Genomic DNA, 21,803 nt, shown 5'->3' with positions numbered 1-21,803 from the left:
ACGGGAAACGAAAAGGCGCGGAAACGAAGAGAAAGACGAAGCGCGCGTTGGGACAATTTGGGGGTGGGAGAGTGAAAAAAGCGCAGCGTCGTCCCTCCTCCTCAACCGCCCTTCGGCTTTCGGCGAAAAACGAAAACGCGTTTCGCGTCTCGCGCGCCAGGCTCCGCGGCATGGCAGCGCGGAGTAAAGTCGCAGCGGCAGAACAGAGCAGAGCAGAGCAGGGAAGCCCGGCTTTGACCCGGCGCGACACGGCACAGTCCGCGCGGCTGCCTGACGCATTGCAGGTGCGCGCCGGCCAATCACAGGCCCGGTTAGTTCGTCCGGACTCGTCCTGTAAACACGACCGCACCCACCCCGCCGTGTAAAACGGATTTGTTACGGGGCGGGTTAACGGCGTGGCGGGCGCGCTCGCGCGCCACGTCGGCCTCGTCCTCTCTCGCTCGCTCGCAGCAAACGGCGCGATTAAAAAGCGCAGCGGGCCTTTTTTCCGCACCTCCGCTCGGTGCGGGGCCTAGCTCGCGACCGCGTAGGCGGCCGGCGCCGTAGCGCGACTAGCCGCCTGCTCTCCTTCCCCCTCCCTCGTCCCGCCCGGACCGCCGGCGCGCGCCGATTGGCCGAGCGGCCGGAGTGGGGGAACGGCGTAGGGATACCCGGCCTCGCGAGAGACCAGCAGCGGCCCCCCGGTAGAAGCAGAGAGCCTCGCAGACCGAGAGAGACACGGCGGACTCCATTGCTGTTCCGAGTGCGTTTCTCGCCGGACTTGGCTGTTGACTCGTCGCGTTTCGAACGTCGTCGTTGATCCGCGTCCGCGATCTACGAGTACGTCGTCGAGTCTCGAGACCGACCGACCGATCCATCTCCGCCGGAGAGAGGCTTGGTGAATTTCGGATACGATCTCGCTGTTGTCCCCCCAGTGCGCGGGTGTAGTCTCGCGGAGGCTTGTCGTTTGTCGTGCGTGACCGAGACGCCAAGAGAGAAAGGCCCACAGAATGGTAAGTATATACGTGCCACTGATCGGTAAATCGTAATAAAGCCGTGAACCGCGTTGACGCGTCGCCGAGCGCACGTGCGACGACGACGACGAGATTGAACGCGCGAACCGTCGCCGGCAGGACGGATTTCCTTTTCTGGAAGGATCGCCGACGTTCTCTCTCTCTCTCCCTCCCTCTTTCGTTATCAAGCTCGTCGCTCGAAAGGTATTTCGTGCCGCCCCGGAGATCGCCCCGCGATTATCGATCGGGCATGGCCGTCGACGCTACGCTCTTCCGCGGCAACGAGAAAAATCTGCATCCGCGCGAGCGGAAGTAACCGTCGATCGATCGTTTGCCGCGTAGCAAGGAGAGAGAGAGACATTGCGAAGATGCCCCTGCACGTCGCGTCGACTCGACTCGACTCGACTCGCCGCGGCGGCGGCTTACGTGTCCCCGGAATTCTGGCTGGTCGGCCGGCCGAACGTTACGGGAGCGAGACAGGTGGGCGACGCGACGCGAAGAGAGCCAAGCGGCTAATTTCGACGCTCTTCCAGCCAGCCTAATCCCGTACGTCGACGTATTGTCAGCCTCTGACTCGCGCGTGCCCTCTTGGACTCGTCGAGATAATCGACGAGCGCCGCGCGACGCGACCAACGGTTATCTTCTCGCCTTCCGTCCGTCCGTCCGTCCGCAGCTAACTTCACGGCCTTCGCGCGAGCGAGAGCTACACTCTGTGTGCACGCTTATCGACTAAACGATTATACACGTACATATTTCAATCGGGAGATTGCGCGCGCAACAAACTTTGCCTATGTAACGTGTAAATGTAAATAAAGCGCCCTTTTTCGAGACGATACGAATCGAAAAGGAGCAAGACGACGTTATCGCGTCCAAGATACCTATCGGAGCACGAAACACGAGCGCGACCGCTCCTTTAGCATGATCCATATACCGGGTCGCCCGATATTCATCTTCGCAGACCCATGTGCGTGCGTTGTTTTTCATATTCCCTTTTTTTTTCCTTTTTTTCCTCTCTTTACGAATTATACCGTCCTCGCTTGTATGCGTGCGACGTATGCGGCGTCTCGCGGCTCTATCGCGATCAACCGCGTTGCGTTATACGGCGATATTGATTTTTGCGCGCCCTCGTCGAGTCCCTTCCAAGCTCCTTTTACGTTTCTTCCCGAGCCGGTCTACCGTCCGTTCTCCTCCGGCTTGTCTTTCGCCCAGATATTCGCGTCTCTTTCTCTCTGCGTAGACGCAACTCTGATTTGCCCCTTGAACAATACATGCCCTCTTTATTTTCCGCCCCGATACGACGCGGCCATATTTTCTCGGCGACGTAGTCGTCTGAAACGTGCGAAAAGTGAGGTTATATCCGCCAAGTCAGTCATGTGTATCGCCGGAAGACGCGATTTTCCGTAAATGTCAGCGCCTCTGTAATCGGAGGTGTAATACCTTTTATAACGATCGGAAGCTAAGCTAAGCTTCTTAAGGACGGGCTCGATTCTATTATCCCCGCGCGATATCCAATTGTTCCCTCAGAGTTTATGGGGGGAGAGAGGGCAACGACGATAAAGCGATAAAGATAGCTAGAAAATGGGCCGATAATGAAATGCTCTCGCAGACTCGCGATAATACGTTATTTACGATTCGAGTTCTTGCCCCCTGCGCGTAGAATCGATACATTATCGCCACTTTGCTTTCCGCTCCGCGGCAAATGGCCATTAAATCAATCAGCTGTCTCGGTAATTAGTGTCCGAGAATAACTTGCGTTACGTATTTTTAAAACGTCTCCCGCTATATGTCGATTCAATTTTCCCGACAATGAAATCGACTCGTGAAAATCGCCGTACTTATTTAACGCCTTCATTTATTTAGTATATTATGATTATTATTTTTTCACTTTACGCGCGACATTCATTCTTCGTACTTGGCAATAATACCTACGTGCATTTTTGGAAAAGAATCAAAATTTATTTTCACTAATGCGCAATACATATAAATCCCACGAGATACGACATATATATGTGTATTATCTATATACACGAATGCACAGTACTTATTCACTTATCTCTAATGAATCATAACGACGTTGGTTTTAATATTCACGCGACGAAAGTGAACTGGGATTTCCTTATTCATGCGTGAGCAATTAAAATGCTCGAATGTATCATCGCGCTGTTTCTTTGACATTACCTTATTAGCTTGCGTTATTATGCGTCTCTGTCGTAATCGAGGCATTTATGAAAAATTAGTTTCACCGCGCTATAGAAATAATTTACATAAAAGATTGTATTTATAATGCAAATCTCTATTAGCGAGTAAAGTAAAAATATATATTTGCTGGAATAGAACTAACTTTACATATTAATCTCGTTTATTGTATGCCGAATAAATGCAAACATTTTATACGCGTGTAATCTGAATATGCGAAACGATGAAGCTTACTGTTACCTTTTGTCTTAAAGGCTGACCAACTCACAGAAGAACAGATCGCAGAGTTTAAGGAAGCGTTTTCGCTATTCGATAAAGACGGCGACGGTACCATAACCACCAAAGAATTGGGTACAGTCATGCGGTCCCTCGGTCAAAATCCCACAGAAGCCGAACTACAAGACATGATTAATGAAGTAGATGCAGATGGTACATATATCTTTATTTAGCTTTATACAACATTATTATTTCTACAAGAGAGAGCACTGTTATATTCCGTATAGAAAACAATTATTCATATTTTGCTCCATTTTTCTACTTTTATTCACATTTATATCTGTTTCTATACATTGGTGACAATATTAACTTTTTGATGTATTTATGAAGAAATTATTATTTTTTCATTTTTTCGATTAAAAAAAGAAAAATGATTTCAAAAATTTCTAAAACTCTAGGTAACGGCACAATCGACTTTCCCGAGTTCTTGACCATGATGGCGCGTAAAATGAAGGACACGGATAGCGAGGAAGAGATTAGGGAGGCCTTCAGAGTGTTCGATAAAGATGGAAATGGTTTCATATCCGCGGCAGAACTTAGACACGTCATGACCAATCTTGGCGAAAAACTCACTGATGAGGAAGTAGATGAAATGATACGGGAGGCCGATATCGATGGCGACGGTCAAGTTAATTATGAAGGTTGTATTACTTAATTTATTAATTAGCATAGTCAAGTTTATTGGCAATATGTCGTGCGTCGATTCAACTCCAAATACAGCATTTTAAAGTGCGTTATTAAAATAATTATCGTCACATAAAATAATTATCCGCGTGCATCAAAAGCGAACAACATTCAAATACACGTATAATTTGTACAATTCTTACATATTTGTAAACGAAATCACTTCGATTCGATAACGCAGTTTGTGCAGTTGGCATCTCGCGTGTGCCTCATCGCAATTTTTTCTGCTTCTGTCATAATGACAATTCACTCTTACATCATTAATTTACCGATACTTTGTCATACTATGACTATTATTGTGCGTGCTAGCTTAGCTAGAAATAGCATGCGACTAATGTATGCGAAGCTAATGAAATGTTTCTGTTGTATTTTTCAGAATTCGTCACAATGATGACATCAAAGTGAATGCAACCTGTGTAACGGAAGAACTCGCGACTCGGAGTGGTGTTGACGTATTAAATAAATCAAGAAACAGAGAAAAAACATATGTAACAAAAACAGAATCAACCAGAAAGTGATAAATCTTGTATCATGCGAAGATGATCTATAAAAGCGCGAAGAGTCAACGTCCGATACCGCGTTTAAAATCATCGTTTAACGATAAGTAATACAGGGCAATTAATTGTTTAATTAAAAGAGTTATACCACTAAAATCATTATCTCTCAAAACACGAATATTTACGCGTGTACACACACACACATACACACACACACAAAACACAATACACAATAACACATTACACCGATACATACGAACGGAACACTCAAAGAGTATATACACACACGTACATACACGTTCACTCGAATGTCTTATTTCCATTGGATAAAACAAATTTAGAAGTGAGATAACGCAAAGACACACGATTGCGCGCGCATGTGCACCAACGACAAAGAAAAAAAGTGCATTTTCCACTTTACTCTCTTTCTCGACTGCCCCCCTTTCCTTTTCTCTTGTTACATCCCTCGCCATCATCTTTCCTCCTAGTCTTCGTATCTTCTTCATTTCCTCCAAAGATTTTTCATGAGAAAGGCATGTCGAAGAATTGTAATTTCTCTTTGCAAATGGAGAGGAAACGTGTGCGTTTGTGGGACAAAATATAAATCCGATGTAAAATACTATTAAAAGCAGCAAAGATTTATTTGCCAATCGAGAGAGAGAGAGAGAGAGAGAGCGAGAGAGAGAGAGAGAGAGCGAGCGAGCGAGCGAGCGAGCGAGAGAGAGAGAGAAAGAGAGAGAGAGAGAGAAAGGTTCATCTCGAAAATTCCTTCGTTCATTTTTTTTAATAAACGAGATACGTGTATAGTGAATGATGACATTAGGATACGTAGCTGCTAAATAGATGATGATGTCTCATGTTAAAATGCATGCACATGTACAAATGTTTGTTTGTCTCTGTGAGAGAATTCGGCCTGGACCGATCGTTTTCCAGACAAAGAGAGAGAGAGAAAGAGAAAGAAAGAGCGAGAGAAAGAGAGAGCGAGAGAGAGAGAAAGAATATAAATATGATGCGCTTCGGCCTCTGGGTTATTGATGACGACTTCAAAAGCTGTGCTGGACCCCTCGATGCATCACAGAACGAATAACTTAATTTATATAAGTAACGAGCAAGAAAATTTATAAAAAAAAGAAAATGTGAGAGAGAGAGAGACCGAGACCGAGAAAAAAAGAGAAATGAGAGATATAGATGAAAAAAAGTTGGAAGAGGAGAGGAGCCTCGAGGAGCTCAGACCTAGTGCTTTCGCTCGCGTGTGTCGCGTCTCGCAGGACGGGATATGATCGGTCGCGCGAGTGACGTCACACGAATAACGAGCCGCGACGCGATCGTTGGAAAGCTCCAGGATCCGAAGTCTCGACATTCCTATTTGAAGAAAAAAAAAAAAGAAAAAAGTCTCTTCCTTACGCTTTCAATCAACATCATCCAAGCCTCTTGTGCCCGTGCACACGGGACTCACACGTACACGTTTACGTATATAATACGAATTATATACGCGAAAAACTCTATACACACAAAAGATTATACACACACAGAGCAAAAAAGAGAAACACTATAATATTATATTCACAAAGTGCGTTTTGCCTCCAGTTCCATTTTAATCTCCTATTTGTAAACTTGCCTTCCGCTCGGGAAAGCCTTACATACATGCGCGCAAAAAAAGATTTAAAAAAAAAGAGAAACAACGTCGACACCACTTTTGTTGATATGTAAATCCACGGAGAAATAAAATAGGGATGGGGGATTAAAGGAAGTAAAGGCCACAGTGAGATCGGTGCATTACTTTTCTTCGCCCAGGGGTGCGTGCCAGTCTCGTTAAAAGCGGAGCCAACCAGATCGGAGAAACTGGTGTGATTTTTGTGCGATCCGTACGATATAATGTTACTTAAGAACTCGAGAGCAAAAGAACATAATGCCGTACAGCGTAAAATAACAACATGCGTGTCGGTGGTTCAGTCATAATATATATGTAATATATATATATTATATATATATATATGTATATATATATATATATATATATATATATATAAAATAATTTACGAAGAAATTAAGAAAAAAAAGATGAAAGAGATAATTCCTCCACAGTCCTTTATTATTTAACATTGAAGTGAACAAAAATGAGAAGTACTTGTATTTCTGGTGACCTAGATCGCATTGATCATTAAACAAAAAAAGAAAAAAAGATTAAAAAAAAGATAAAAAGACAAAATAAATGTATCCTCATTTTTAGGTCACAGCTACTCTCGATTTGTTTCCCTCATTACCAATAGACCTCTCGTTTCAGCAACCATCTCTTTTTGTGTTCGATGGCATCTAGATACTTTGCTATGAGAATATTTCATTGTGTCTCTGTGAACAGGATCCACTTTACATATCTCTGACTTTTCTCACTACCCTCGAAAAACTTTTGAGATTAGATATAGGTTACAAAGGAGAGAAAGTACGGTATTAACTGTAATTAGGGACTCGCTCCATTAAATATCTGAAAAAAAAGGAGGAAAAAAGCACACATTGGGTCTATTTGTAAACTGTGGTATATTCTGTGTCCGAGATATATTTCCACACACTCTTACACTCTTTATTAAGAATGAAAAAGATTGTCAAAAGAGAAAAAAAATGCACTCTCGTTTTTGTAAAAGTGGTCATTAGTATTCGACAGGCATCTGTATCTAAATGCTTCCAAATTCGCTTCGTTTCATCGAACACTGATACCTAGCGATTAAGTCTCTTACGTTACAAAGACTCTATATTCCAGTATTTAATATAATAGTAATTTTATATCCGTATCGCAAAATCTATTTATTGAAAGAATTTTCGCGCGCCGAGAATTAGATAGAAAAAAAAGAGAGAGAGCGAGAGAGCGGCGCATGGAAGCTCTTGTTGTGAACGTTAACATCGAGGCAATGCCAAATCTTTATCGAATAATATTGAAGCGTTAGCTCTTCTAATATTTAATTTAGCGTCCCCTCGATCTTTGTTATTGAAATACACGTTGTTGTTCTTAAAAAAAAAAGAAAGAATCGTTTATATACCGTATTTGCGGAGGTACCAAGACACATCCTGCTTCTATCGACCGTTGTATTTATTTCAATGTGTACATATACGAACGTATAAAATCGATCCGACAAAGTGAGTCTTTGTTCGGTGATTATATGCTAATTGTAATTCTTAAAACGAACAAGTTTATTGCGATATAAACAAGGAGAGAACGTTATACGTTGCAAAATATAAAGAAAAACATTTTTTTCCCATTAATGATTTCGAGCGCAGACTCGGTATTTCTTTTTTTTTTCTTTTTCATTTTTTTCCGTTTGTTATTTTTAACGATTATAGTCTCGTTCGAATAAACTTTCATTTCTTCTCAGATTCTAATTCGAACATTGTTTCTATTGTATGTAAGTATATTCTCTGCCGTATATCTCAAAGGCGTTCTTCACTTCTTGTCGTACATAATAAAGCGGCACAGTTTGTATAAAGTGTTGATATTAAGTTAATAAATTGTTCCTATATACTTATATGGGAGCAAACTGGTGTTTATCTATAATACAAGCGATTTTATCTCCCCGAAATAAACGATAATGGCCTGATATAGCATATATCGACGCGAATAAACCGGCAATAGGATTTTTTTATAATTATACACGCAGAAAGTACGCTTTATGAAATTATAAATTTCAAAACTGCTTTCTATATGTATATATATGTGCAATTATATGTGCTTACATTGCGAGAGCAAATTATCGATTTTCATGCATAATTATCTTGTACATGCAATAATAATTAGTATAATATCGCGATATTAAATTTGTCGAGAAATGTCGGATGTGCTTTCGACACAAAAGATAAAACAGTTTTCTTTCAAAAATATTATATTTCATTTATTTTTAAATTTTTTATACAACACGATAACAAAATTCGATGATGACGCGGATATGTTTCGCTAGTGTCGTACCTGGTTCGTACTCTTTCACGAACACTCTTTTGGTTTAATTTTTAAATGCAGGCACACTTCCTTCAGCAGGTTTTTCAATATTTTTGCTTGGTAATTGGGATCGAAGTTCTGTAAAAAAAAGGAAAACGTATTCTATAACTGAATGTACCGTTACGTTTATTCCCTACTTGGCGAATACTCACCCTATCTAAGGTAATCGCCGGTATAAATGACAATCTTGGCCCGAGCGAGTTCGTCAGCTTGCCATAATTGGCCAAGAGTTCCTTTCCCTTTTCGTTGCTGTAGCACTCTTGTATGGACTCCAGATTCACGGATATGCGTTTGGCGCACTCTTGCATTATTCCTATCGGATTGTCGTTATTTTCGATCATACAAGTGATAAATTGCAGTTGTATCGACGGGTCCTTGATAACGTCGATGGAACATGCGTGTATAATATTTGCTTCACACTCCACGAATCCGTGTTGGCATACAAATTGATATCCGTTGTTTGTCTTCACCGTCTGTAAGCACGTGAAAAATAAAATAAGTAATTTTACGAAAAGAAGTCCTACCTCAACTTTTTTTTTATTCGATCATATGATAATATGTAATAATTACAAATAAAAGAGAATATGTAAACGAGCAAGAAATGGATAATGTGAGCTATGCGATATATAATAAGATTTCTTTTGACTGCTTGATAAATATAAAAGGATCAAAGTTTAAGTGTCTCGATAATTGATTCGTATCTCGATATTTTTCCTCTCGAAAGTCTAGAAGAATTACTAAATTGAATCGCGTCAACTTACCGAAGCCTTTCCGTACGGTATCAATTCGAATTCGATATTCGCCGGAAGTTTCTGGTATGTTGGTCTTAATTGTTTCGCGATAAAATAACGCGAATCCGGGCATCGTGTTTCGTAATAGACGGCCACGTGTACTTTTTGATGAGTCGGGTCATCCTTTTGGCTCAACGCTGTCGCCGCTTGGCCCACCTGAAGTTCTGCATCAAAATTTTCAGATATGTATATATAATTCTCGTTAAATATTAGTAAGTGATAAACGTGATGTTATCAATATTAAAATTAGAATGTTGGTTCAACATTTTAATTTTAATTTCTAAATATGAATGAGAGAAACAAAAATACATAACATATTTTTTGAAATAAGATATTATTTCGAATTATCGTTTATCTAGGTTTCTCTCATTGTCATATATAATAATTTTCAGATAATATTTGTAATGCAGGAAGTCGCAAATTTGTGATTGACGTGTGTGCTTATTAAACGATATGTACAATCATACCACATATATGTATATCTAACTTTATATATATATATACATATTTTTATATCGATTTTTCTTTTTTTTTTCTATATATAATTTTCATGTACACATAATTTATCCAGATAAATTTCAAAATTCAGCGATAAAAATATAACTCGAATCTTGAATAAAACAAACAATATAATTACTCATTAATAATTAACACACAAACGAAAATAAGGTCACATATGTCAAATATGCGTACACCGCAAAATCCGGGCTCAAAAATAAAACAATATATAATTAATACTTTGTAAATTAAATTACGCTGTAATTACGAAATAAAACTCTTAAGAAAATAATTAACTTTTTTTCAATCGATATAATATCAGAATATGATAACACAACGTATTGTTATTCTCCATTACAAATATCACTATTAACTCGATATATGTATATGTAACAGTCACGAGAGGATGAGGTATACGATGTTTACGTTCATGGCGACAGGTGTGAGCGTTCGCGAAAAGGCATTCACGTGCAGGTACGATGAGTCTTTTTTACCTTGCAGATCGCCTTGTAGGAACGCCAACCAAATCTTCGAGGTCTGCCAAAGCAGGAGACCAACGACGAAGACGATGACGAGTCGCAATCGGAAGTTGCCTAACCCCATTATCCCGGGTGTTGCCGCGGCAAGAAGCGCGCGCGACTCTCGATCGCAATCGCACGGCGGCGAAAGCGACCACGCTTGTTAACAGCTGACGTAACGAATCCTAATGTCAAACTCGCCGCCGCGCCGGTGGTTACGCGGCATCACGCACGGATCGATGGAAATTCTAGGGTTCCTCGTTATGTTACGCGTTTTCAATGGGATTTTAATGTCTGTTGATTTTAGCACGTTTTTTTCTTTCATCATATCGTCAGCTGCGATGCGCGAAAATCTGTTCTCCCAAACCATATTTTCCTCTTCGTTTCTCTACAACGCTCCATTATACATTTATCTCGTTTTTTTTTACTTCGCGTGAATACGCGCGTAAAAATCCTTAGTTCTCGTCCAATGAGATGGTCGATAGGAAGCGCCATGTTGTCCAGTGAATTGAACGCTGGACGTTTCATTGGTCAAGATATATATATATATAAATATAAATGTATGTACATACGTACTTGTCGATTCTTTCTCGATACGCCTATCTATACAATCGTGTCAATGACAGATTGTCTATAAAAATACATAAAAATATTTTATATTTATCTTTATTTTCTTTCTTTTTTTTTTAATTAATTCTGTAATTTAATATAAGAAAATTATTTTTCTATTCTTATACATGTTCCAGCTCCGCGAGAAATGTCCTGCATTTATTCTTGAGCACTTTAACAGCTTCCGTGAATAAAACTGCCGCTGATAACGTTCCCACGGATTCTATATTAACTAAAAATCAAAATTATATATAATTTAGTCATGTATAAAATTTCCAACTGTTACACAGTTAGTAAGCCATACAGTTAATTAAAAGAAAAATAAAGACGTTCTAAATTTGTTATGCAACTTTTAAATAAAATATTTATAATTAATTAATATTTTTATAATTATTTTATATGGTCCATTTGTGACACACAATAACACATTCAACTGCAACTTAAAACCTAATATTGATTCCTCTCTTTCAGTCAAAGATTTTAAACTATTCATACTTACAGATAAAATGCTCCGGTATTCGAGTCATTTCCACGCAATTCTTCAATTGTTCATAACGATAGACATTTCTGGCACAGCTGTCATAACGAGCGTTCTTCACGCGCGCTTCGCGATATTTTTCTCCAGAACTCGTCTCTTGTTCTACCACGTCTATCACAGCAGGACTAAAACAGCTCTGCAAAAGATCTGCGTCCTCGTTTCTCACAGGTCTAGTCAACTCGATAGCCGGCATAAGACGATATCGCGCAGGAGCTACAAATACATTTTATTCTTACACAATTGACATGAGAAAATTCATCTTAATAATTAAAACATTTAATTTGCATCTTTACGACATCATTTCGACATGTATTATATATTTGTATTAGAGCACATCTGTGATAAAAGTGTGAAAAATGTTTTGTTTGTAAAATTATTACATACCCACAGGAGAAAATTTGGCGTGATCTTTGCCAATCCCTTTAACTGCATACATAAACGCATGAATTTCGTGACCAGGACGCATTTTACTTATTAATATGTCATTGTCTAGCGGGCTGAACTGTTCTGCTCCATGTGGAAACATGACTCCTTGTCGGCCTATCGGTACCCATTTAATATCCTTACTGTAAACTGTAAAAAACATACTGATCTATATAAATATTCTTTAATATTACATACATAATACAACTACATAAAAGTTCCAAGTTAAATACCTTTGCTGTTTCTATACATATCTTCTGGAAGACGAGAATTCTTTGGTGCTTGTGGATTTACCGTGCATGTAACTTTCAGTTCATATTTTAAAGTGTCTTGATCACTTGCCTCTTCATCCGTTCTTCCAATCGGTGGATATTCAAATAACCGAGGATCTGCCCGAAGAGGTATAAGACCCAGTCTTGAAAACGAAATACATATCTATTTGTTATGCACAAACAGTGTTCAAGATATAAAAATGACTCATCAGAATATCCATTTCATCTCACCTATGCGCCAGTACTTCGTCCTGCAGAAGACTAGTGTTATTGATTACAAAAACTTTGTCGATAGCCATACTTGGTACTTCGCTTATAAGTATTCTACGAAATGCATTGGCCAGTGAAACATCACAGCCAATTATATCAAATTCCAACTCTTTATCATCTTCTCGTACAATTTCTATCCTAAATTTCTAAGGTGAGAGAACATGTTTTAATTTACAGACATATTAACACAGGCAACACATTGTTTTATTTATATAATGACAATATGTTACCTTTATAAATTTTTCTACCGCCGTCGATTTGTCCGATGTCTCGTACGAATATTCTTTGTACTATTAAAATGAAAGAAATATTGAAGTTAATATATTAAACAAATATTCAAAATTATGTATTTTACGTAAACATAAACGTAAGATTAAATACTTTAAATGATTCTAATCAAAAACTTACAATCTCGTGCTCGCCTACAATCCATCGTGGATTCCCAGGTCTCTTTTCCATTGTTCAATATATTATTTCAACAAAATACTAAATATTAAAAAATTTCTCCTATTTTTGCCGCTTTCTCAGAAAGATTAAAAATCGCGTTGTTATTTTCAATCACGTGGCTGAAAGCCAGCGAGAAACAAGAAAGCGGCCACCGGGATTCAGCGGCCGCGTATACTAGTGCGTCCTCTGCCAAAGTGGACGTAAACTACGTTGCGACACTCGATAAAAAGCACGTGTTCTCGACGTAGTTCACGTCTACTTTCTCTGGGAGCGCATTAGTACACGCGTCCATTGAATCGCGATGACCGCTCTCAGATTTCACTCTGATAAAAACCATAGACTTCTCAATTCTTTAGTTATACTTACGGCTTCTCTTTTATGCGTATGAGCGTCAAAATAAACGAGTTTAGGTTAGGTTGGATTAATCTAGGTTAGGTTAGATGCTCAGCCGATTATTATGAATGAAGAATAAGTTGTTTATGTTTCTACGAGAGTTTATTTCTTTCGCGTATAAAAATGTACGCGGATCGACTTGAAACATTACAGAATGTAAATTAATGAATTTTAACGCGAAATTTGAGTCTTACGCGATTTGTGTGCGAAAAGGTTCACGATTATGGCTAATTTGAATGAATACACACAAAGTGTGCGAGAAATCAGACAATACGCGGCCGAGCATAATATCTCGGAAGAACAAACGTCTGAAATATTTCAAGCATGTTTCCGACAATTGGAGACCAAGTATTCGAAAAAGTCGAATAACCCATCGAGGCCTTTGCGATTCGCTTTCTTATTTATTCTCATCTCGATTGTAATATTACGTTTGTGCAACCATAGATGGCTAAATGATGTATTTGTAAGAATCTCACAAAATTCTATTTATCCTGCTTTATATGTGCTACGCAAATTAGCTATACCCATTGTCAGCTTATATCCATCGTTATCTGGTATGTGATCAGAACAATATTTTAATGCGATATAAAAATATCCACAAATATTCTAGAGAGTATCTTGATCTGATGTTTGTCATTTCAGAATTGTATGATGAATGGTGTCTGATTGAAAATCCATATTTCTATGTCAGCGACATAGACTGTTGGCCTTGCACTGTGGTTTACTCTGTGCCAGATTTAACTGGTCACAACATCAGCAGATCATTCAATATTGGTATACCATATACTAGAGTAGAAAATAATACAAAAGTCAAAATGAAAGATTTAGTCGATGTATATTGGAGCAATCAAGACATCTTTGACCAGGATGCTAGAAAAATCTCTTCCAATAATGAAACTTTTAAGTAAGTTCTTATGAGCGCCAAAATGTTTTAAAAAGTATGTAACATTTTATCAAATCAAATGTCTTTTTTATGTTTACATAGAACTATCTATGATATTATGAAAAATAGACTAGATGTTTATCCAACTGATTCACTTACTACTCATATATCATGGAAAGTAAATCGTATGAAGCCTAATAGAATACTACGAAGGTTATTTCCAAAGCCAGTTGAGACTCCAAATTGGTGGAGTCAAAGCACAGAAAAATATATTTTTATCGATGAATCAGCATCACTGTTCTATTCGCTGGTATGCAAAGCATATATAATTCTCTTGGAGTTTTCTCTTTCTCTCTCTGTAATAATTAATTTATACATTTTTAGCCTAATCCTGAATGCAGCAATGTTGTGTTACGAAGCGTGGCTGGAGCAAGGTTGATAAAAATGACACCAAGCTTAGAGTGCAATCAACATTGTAAATCTTTGACTATTTTATTATCAGCTGGACATACATGTGAGTACCAGACAAACTTTTGTAGTTGAATTTTTCTTTTTACTGTTATTTTTGCACTTTTTTCTTCTTTTATGTTTCTCATAAGTATGGTACAATTGGTGGTATTGGAGACCCGTGAGTCTACCAGTGTACAATGCTACTGATCTCTCTATTGGTTATCTAACTTCGTTTTGTTAGTGCCATCGGTATAAGAAACTCATTGTCAATGTGCCAAAGTGATATAGCCAATAATAATATAAAATCACATTTAACAAAATTTACATTAAAGTTACATTATGTTTACGTGCTTTTTAAAAATTGTTTTAATCTCGGACATTATATATAGATGTATATATATATAAATATATGTGTGTGTATATATATATATATACACACAGTTTCTTGCGCATTTAAATTTCAAGTACAGTATTATTTCTCTGTTACAATAATGAACGAGATAAAAAATAAAATTCAATCTATCAATCCAGAGTTACCTGAGATTATTTCACGATGATATAGTGTAAAATGTGTAGGTATATTTGCATAACAATTATAATAAAATGAGTTTACGTTCTATCTCTACCTGCATATAATTTAGATACAATTTTCGTATGACGTTCAGATAATCTAAGACACATGCGCGTATTTAGAAATAAATTATAACAATAAATAAATTACATAGCGCAATTTGTGCTCAGGACATTTCATCGTATTTTATATACAAATACATGTATTCAAATACTAGTAATTTTATTTGCGTCGTGCCAAATGATAGTATTTGATAGTATTATTACATGATGTGAGAAGGCTTAATCGATCATTCTCTCGAGTTTTTTAGATTCTTTAAAAACATCTCTAGCGGTAGAGTATTTTTTCTAATAAATTCAGTCGAAAAACTTCTCTCGGAATGTCTTCTTGTAAGAGCATCGTCGATCTAGCTCTTACTCAAGTTTCTGCTTGAGTTTCTGCTTGTACAGCACAGGGAGTAGAGAGAGTAGCGCGAACACGCACAGAATAATAACACTATTCCACGACCATGCATCGCTTGATGATGTGAGTTTGTGCAAAGTTTGACCCGCTTGTATAGCGACAAACGAAGGTGGCGCGACGCCGAAGAAGGTACCGACGGTGAACGGCATCATAGGCACGCCAATCACCGGACTGGCTAGATTGATGAACCAGTTTGGCAGTAATGGTGTCATCCTGAGAAACAACATGTAGTTCAACAGATTATCGCGATGCTTGGCCACGGTGATGGTCCATTCCTTCGCTTTAGCCGGAAAGTACCGATATAGCAGTCGTCTGCCCAGTAAAGAGGACAGCAGGTAGCACAGGGTAGCACCGACTGCGCTGCAAGTGCACACGAGTAGCAGTGCAATTGGGAAGCGAAACAGAAATCCTGATAAGATTGAGAGAAAGATAGAGCCAGGAATGGCGAATGTTTGTAAGCTATCAAGGTACAATGTAAGGAGCATATATGCAGTTCAGTAAAATAAATTAAAAATAGTATGCGAATTTGGTATTTAAGGATACAAGATGTAAGTAACAAACAGTCCAGCCAGTACTTGGAAATAATATAGCTCCTTGTACCGTTCTAGCAACCTTCCTAGATTCTTAGCATCCTCTATATGAAACGGCAGCTTCATATATTGTTTCTCTTCTCTATAAAATAAATGAGAGAAATCTGTATGTGTTATATATTTGATATAAAATGTACAAATATGATATATATTTAACAAATGATTTCTTACTTTTCTAATTCAGGGAAGCTCATGTATACATAAAACAACGCAGTCAATGAAGTTACAAAGATGAGTCCAACGGTTAATAATGCTCTTCTCGTTGAAGCTTCTCCATTGGTTGTTTTTGATAATACTATAAATATACAAGAAAAACAATTTTATTTATTTTAATATACGATATAAACTTTGATTTTAATATGTAATTTTTGCAGTTAAATGTAAATTTCAAAAGAAACAGTATTAAGTCAGATTTTAAGATAAAAAAAATTAAAATACATAAAGTTACACATTGACAGTATTTGAAATATACATGAAAAAAATGATTTTTTTATTTTAACGTGTCTTTTTAAAAATGCCACATTCTGAGAAATATATATAGATCTAAATTGGACTCATTTCCTCGACAAGAAAAAAGAATCGCGTGATCATGTCTCACCTGAATTCGCGTCAGCCTGCGTGCTCATTTCTCTTTCTCTCTTTCGATGTGTCACCCGCGATGTCACGGACTGATTTCCAATCGGATGCACTTACCACGCGTCTTCAGCCAGTCTCAGTGCATATCTCGCAACTGATATAAAAATATTCGCGCGAGCGGATGAGGATAGGAATGAGAAGCACTTTCTCGAAGGGTCGAGGTGGTTACTCAACGATCAGCTGATCTGTTTCGTGTTTTCTCGGCATTGGCTCGGGATTCTTCACGCGACCATTCGCAATTCACGCGCGGCAATAATTGCTTGAAACGCTGATTGAAAATCATAGCACCCATTTCAGTCGATTTTGAGGGCGCCTTAAGCATTGTTTAGCGGCTGTCATGACAATCGCGAATTGCGATGGAACGTTGATGTTGATACGCGTGAAAACAGATATATTAGCACAGATTAATAGACAGATCGCCAAAGGTCTGGATGAAGGAGAGACCAGCATTTCTCACTGATTTCAGCGCCATATCGTAGTAGTGGTCAATGCAGTAACTATTAATACGTTCCCAAGATAAGAGCGTCTCATGCTCATGAACTCGTCTGGCGGCATGTACGAGATTTATCTTTTCGTAGCGTTCGCGTATTTCGGAAAGGACAGAATTTTATGATGTTATAAATAAATAAATAAATAAATAAATAAAATATTAACCTGATCTATTATAATTATTTTTTAATAAATGTTTCATTATTATTATCATCTAAGTCTAAGTCGTTTAATTAATTTTTAGTTTTTTAATAATTAATTTAATTTATTCTAATCATTTTAATATGTGAAAAATACTAATACGTATACGTTTTATAATGAATTAATATATTTCGAGAGTCGAATTATATATTTTTAATAATATAAAAGTGTTCAAAAATTATATTTGACTTTTAATTTTAATTATTTTAGCAAAGAGTTCCGAAATCTCTTACACACATAATAGGGATTTTGTTCATCCATATAATTCGCAATTAAGTATATATGTTAATTATTAATTTTAATAAAATACAAAATTAAAATTAAAGGTCAAATATAATTTTTGAACATAAATATATTTAATTCGTTATAAAACGTATACCCGTGATAGTATTTTTCTCGTACAAAAATAACTAGAACAAATTATATTACTCATAAAAAAATAAAAAAATAATTAAATAATTTATATTAATGATAATAATAAAACATTTTATAAAACAAACAGATTCAATAAATATAAGTATATATATAACATGTACTTATATTTATTGAATCTGTTTTTTAATAAAATGTTTTATAAGCTTAGAAAACTTGACTTTGACGTAACTTTTATTTTTACTAAGCAAATTTTATTTAATTATTTCACGACGGTTTGACGTAATAAAATGTTTTATTATTATTATATAAAATATAAGTTTAAATTCTTTAATTAATTTTTAATCTTTTATGATTAATTTAATTTACTCTAATTATTTTTGTACGAGAAAAATACTATCATAGGTATACGTTTTATAATTAATTTAATATATTTGTGTTTAAAAATTATATTTGACCTTTAATTTTAATTTTTATTTTATTAAAATTAATAATTAACATATATACTTATTTGCGAATTATATGGATGAAAAAAAATCCCCATTATGTGTGTAAGAGATTTCGAAACTCTTTGCTATAAAATAATTAAAATTAAAAGTTAAATATAATTTTTGAACACTTTTATATTATTAAGAATATATAATTCGGTTCCCGAAATATATTAATTCATTATAAAACGTATACGTGATATTATTTTTCTCATATAAAAATGACTAGAATAAATTAAATTATCTATTAAAAAACTAAAAAGTAATTAAACGACTTAGACTTAGATGATAATAATAATGAAACATTTTATTAAAAAAAGATTCAATAACTAGTAGGTCAGGTTATAATTTTTTATTTATTTATTTATAACATTATGAGCTATTAAGCTCATCATCTCGTTCGCTCTCTGTCTTGTTTTCATTCGGCAAGTCACAAACGATATATGATACTCGTATGTTCCTACTTCAACTCTCGAGAATCTGAAACAAACGAAACTCGTGTCCAATATACAGGGTGTCCGGTAACTAACAGACCAATGATTACAAATGGATTCTTTGGTCAATTTGGGAACGATTTTTCCTCAGCGAAAATGTCGAAAAAGGCCATCATTTTTTACAACTTTCCAATCTTTGTCATTATGTATCTTTATAACTAAGCCTTAAATTAAAATTTTATTATAGTAAACTCTACCTGAAATTAACTGAAGAATGTAATTATATTAGACTTTTAACTCCAAAACGTTTAGTTTTCAAAAAACCTATTTTTTTCAATCGCTTATAACTCGAAAATTATTGACTTCTTAACATTTTTGCTAAGGAAAAATCGTCTCCAAATTAGCCAGAGAATCCGCCCTTAATCATTGGTCCGTTAGTTACCGTACACCTTGTATATATTATATAAAAGTGTATAGCACGTCAGAAGCTTGTGAGCTTACAGCGATAAGTAAAAACAATTGCGTATCTATTTCATTGCGTTTATCTGTTTAAACGCGCGCTTTAATTTTTCCAACGTTTTTGCCTGTTTATATTTTAAAGGTCCTCTCTTCTAAAAATCTTGTTTTAAAGATCCTCTCCGCGAGCAAAATTCGAAAACATAAATTATTTAAATTTAATAAGGAAAACAATTAGATATTTAAAGACAAGGCTCGTGTGATATTATAAAATTAAGATTTAGAAAGACAGGGCCAACTATAACGAGCATATTAAATTAGTGAGAGATGTAATGTCAACACATAATTGATTTATTTCTTAGTAGATACAATGATAATAAAAATAATAAAACGTTTCGGCTGTTACCTCAGCCTTCTTCAGTAAATATAAAAACAATAAAAATTCTCTTAAGAAAAATTATGACATATTACGCATTAGAGTCTATTTTTTAATGAACATTTTGGTTTAATAAGTCGATGAATTTAAATTGGGTTACGCTTATAACATTTATTAAATTAGATATTTTTTCTAATCGGCTAACCATTTTTTAGTTAAGATGGTAAACTTTTTGATTATGTCAAAAAACATGTAAACGAGTTCCCTGTTGTTAGTAGAACAGGTTGACGGCCCATTCCACGTCATCAATTCTTTTGAACATTATTAGTTAAAATTATCGTCAGAACCGCTTGATATGAGAATTGAAAACAATTAGATGTTATCCAGCATCAAAAAGTTAGTCCCCATCATCAAGGATATTTCCGAGTAAGTTCGTCATTGCAGTATATTTCACCGTGATTGTCTAAGTATATTTTTATTTTTTTTGGTATATTAATTTATATTAATAAGTTATTTTTTTTTATGTGAAAGATCTTAATTGTGTTTAGAATTGCTTACTTAAATTGATGAGTAGTCAAGATTCCGCCAAGTTGATGTGTTCACTATACAAAGTCACATAAATTATTTAATATTTTTACTTTATTATTTGTAAATCCTCGGTAATTTCAAAATTTTTCTATTTGAAAATTATTAATTTTCTATTGCCAATTAATTTTATCACAGACTTTACTCTTACTCCCATTGCACTTTCGTTTGCGGTTTTCAGTATACGATTTTTTATCGTAGTTACTGAAAATTATTATTGTGAATTATACTTGTGCAGTGATTTGAAGAATTTACAATTTCGTTGAAATTGTTGATTTTTCAAAAAAATTACGAGATTCGCGGAAATTGCGTGCTTTCTTGGCATTTTCCGTTCGCGGCAGGCGGTTTATTTTTTATTGTTGCAAGTGTTTTTGTTTTCTTTTTTATTAAAATAGATAATAATAATGTGAAATAAATCACGATATTTGACAGATGTGCATATATATAGAAATTGTAATAATAATAATATTATATCATAAAATTGTAAATTGTTTCAATTTTTTATAGACTGCGATAAAAGATTTTACATTTGGATAAGAAACTGCGGTAAGTAAAAATATAAAATTCTTGAAAACGTAAAAATATTTGATAACGTAAAAAGGTGAACTTTGAAAAATAAGGAACTTAAAAATTGCACTAATAAATGGGCTATATATATGTGAGCCGTGCGCGGATGTAAGGTGTGTTATATCGAAATTTAATTAATAGAATTGAGAATTAATCCCAATTTTAAGTCTTACAAATGTCCAAGCTAATTTTTTGTACCTCGTGTACATTTTTGAAAGTTATATCGAAAAATTAAATTTCAATATGCGTCTTACATCTCACATTTCGCATACGGCTCACATATAGCCTATTTATCTCTTATACTTTATTATTTCAACCCTTATAGAAATTTATTACTAGTAACGCCAATTTATCACTTATTTCGAGTAATTAATCACTTTTATTTCGAATACTTAAATTACTGTATATTATAGTATTTTAAATACTCAAAATAAGTGATTAATTGGCGTAGTGATAAATTTCTACAAGAGAATAAGGAGCCTTTAAATTCTTAATGTAAAAAATTTCAAGTAATTTTCTTTAATAAAATTTAATTAAAAAATTTAATTAAAAAATTTTTGAACACTGTGTTATATCACATTTAAAATCGTGATTATTTCAATAAAAAAACATTTTATGTGTAAAAAATATATTTTTTATATTTAATAAATTTTATATATATATATGCATATATGTAAAATATTCTCTCTCTCTCTCTCTCTCTCTCTCACACACACACACACACACAACGGGGGCCAAATCTCTCAAATTGGTCTCATGATCAATTAGCCTGGATTCGCACCAGGGGCAAAGTCTGTTGGTAATGTCAAACGAATTTAGCCTGGACTTGCACCAGGGGCAAAGTCTTTTGGTCGAGT

The 21,803-nt window shown here is 36.0% G+C and overlaps 5 protein-coding genes and 1 long non-coding RNA gene across 6 annotated transcripts; 2 read left to right on the top strand and 4 right to left on the bottom strand.

Moving 5' to 3' along the window:
• Positions 1-677: 677 nt before the first annotated feature.
• On the top strand, positions 678-8,182 carry LOC114933015 (calmodulin). The gene is made up of 4 exons (XM_029305451.2): positions 678-992; positions 3,443-3,617; positions 3,863-4,105; positions 4,525-8,182. Exons 1-4 carry the CDS (start codon positions 990-992, stop codon positions 4,551-4,553), a joined length of 450 nt encoding a protein of 149 aa, XP_029161284.1. The 5' UTR covers positions 678-989; the 3' UTR covers positions 4,554-8,182.
• A 314-nt stretch (positions 8,183-8,496) lies between these two features.
• Positions 8,497-10,802, bottom strand: LOC114933014 (gamma-interferon-inducible lysosomal thiol reductase-like protein). The gene is made up of 4 exons (XM_029305450.2): positions 10,411-10,802; positions 9,389-9,582; positions 8,780-9,100; positions 8,497-8,705 (listed from the first exon to the last, which is right to left on the bottom strand). Exons 1-4 carry the CDS (start codon positions 10,517-10,519, stop codon positions 8,613-8,615), a joined length of 717 nt encoding a protein of 238 aa, XP_029161283.1. The 5' UTR covers positions 10,520-10,802; the 3' UTR covers positions 8,497-8,612.
• A 282-nt stretch (positions 10,803-11,084) lies between these two features.
• Polr1C (RNA polymerase I and III subunit C) lies at positions 11,085-13,281 on the bottom strand. Its single transcript, XM_029305449.2, has 7 exons — positions 12,955-13,281; positions 12,777-12,836; positions 12,508-12,692; positions 12,238-12,419; positions 11,966-12,154; positions 11,543-11,794; positions 11,085-11,275 (listed from the first exon to the last, which is right to left on the bottom strand). The coding sequence occupies exons 1-7, from the start codon at positions 13,003-13,005 to the stop codon at positions 11,166-11,168; spliced, it is 1,029 nt and encodes a 342-aa protein (XP_029161282.2). The 5' UTR covers positions 13,006-13,281; the 3' UTR covers positions 11,085-11,165.
• LOC146723529 (uncharacterized) lies at positions 13,265-16,637 on the top strand. The gene is made up of 5 exons (XM_085481806.1): positions 13,265-13,940; positions 14,029-14,290; positions 14,372-14,579; positions 14,654-14,783; positions 14,869-16,637. The coding sequence occupies exons 1-5, from the start codon at positions 13,610-13,612 to the stop codon at positions 14,958-14,960; spliced, it is 1,023 nt and encodes a 340-aa protein (XP_085337932.1). The 5' UTR covers positions 13,265-13,609; the 3' UTR covers positions 14,961-16,637.
• stas (Transmembrane protein stas) lies at positions 14,726-17,435 on the bottom strand. Its single transcript, XM_029305395.2, has 4 exons — positions 16,941-17,435; positions 16,514-16,637; positions 16,296-16,424; positions 14,726-16,211 (listed from the first exon to the last, which is right to left on the bottom strand). The coding sequence occupies exons 1-4, from the start codon at positions 16,966-16,968 to the stop codon at positions 15,704-15,706; spliced, it is 789 nt and encodes a 262-aa protein (XP_029161228.2). The 5' UTR covers positions 16,969-17,435; the 3' UTR covers positions 14,726-15,703.
• Positions 17,436-19,635: 2,200 nt separating this feature from the next.
• On the bottom strand, positions 19,636-20,750 carry LOC146723528 (uncharacterized). Its single transcript, XR_014924510.1, has 2 exons — positions 20,353-20,750; positions 19,636-20,257 (listed from the first exon to the last, which is right to left on the bottom strand). It is a non-coding gene; the product is annotated as an uncharacterized LOC146723528 (long non-coding RNA).
• Positions 20,751-21,803: the final 1,053 nt, after the last annotated feature.

This window comes from Nylanderia fulva, unplaced genomic scaffold (assembly GCF_048542155.1).
Source record: "Nylanderia fulva isolate GAGA-0341 unplaced genomic scaffold, ASM4854215v1 Scaffold19, whole genome shotgun sequence".
NCBI lineage: Eukaryota > Metazoa > Arthropoda > Insecta > Hymenoptera > Formicidae > Nylanderia > Nylanderia fulva.
The sequence above is the reverse complement of the archived record's forward strand: the minus strand, read 5'-3'. Positions and strand labels throughout refer to the sequence as shown.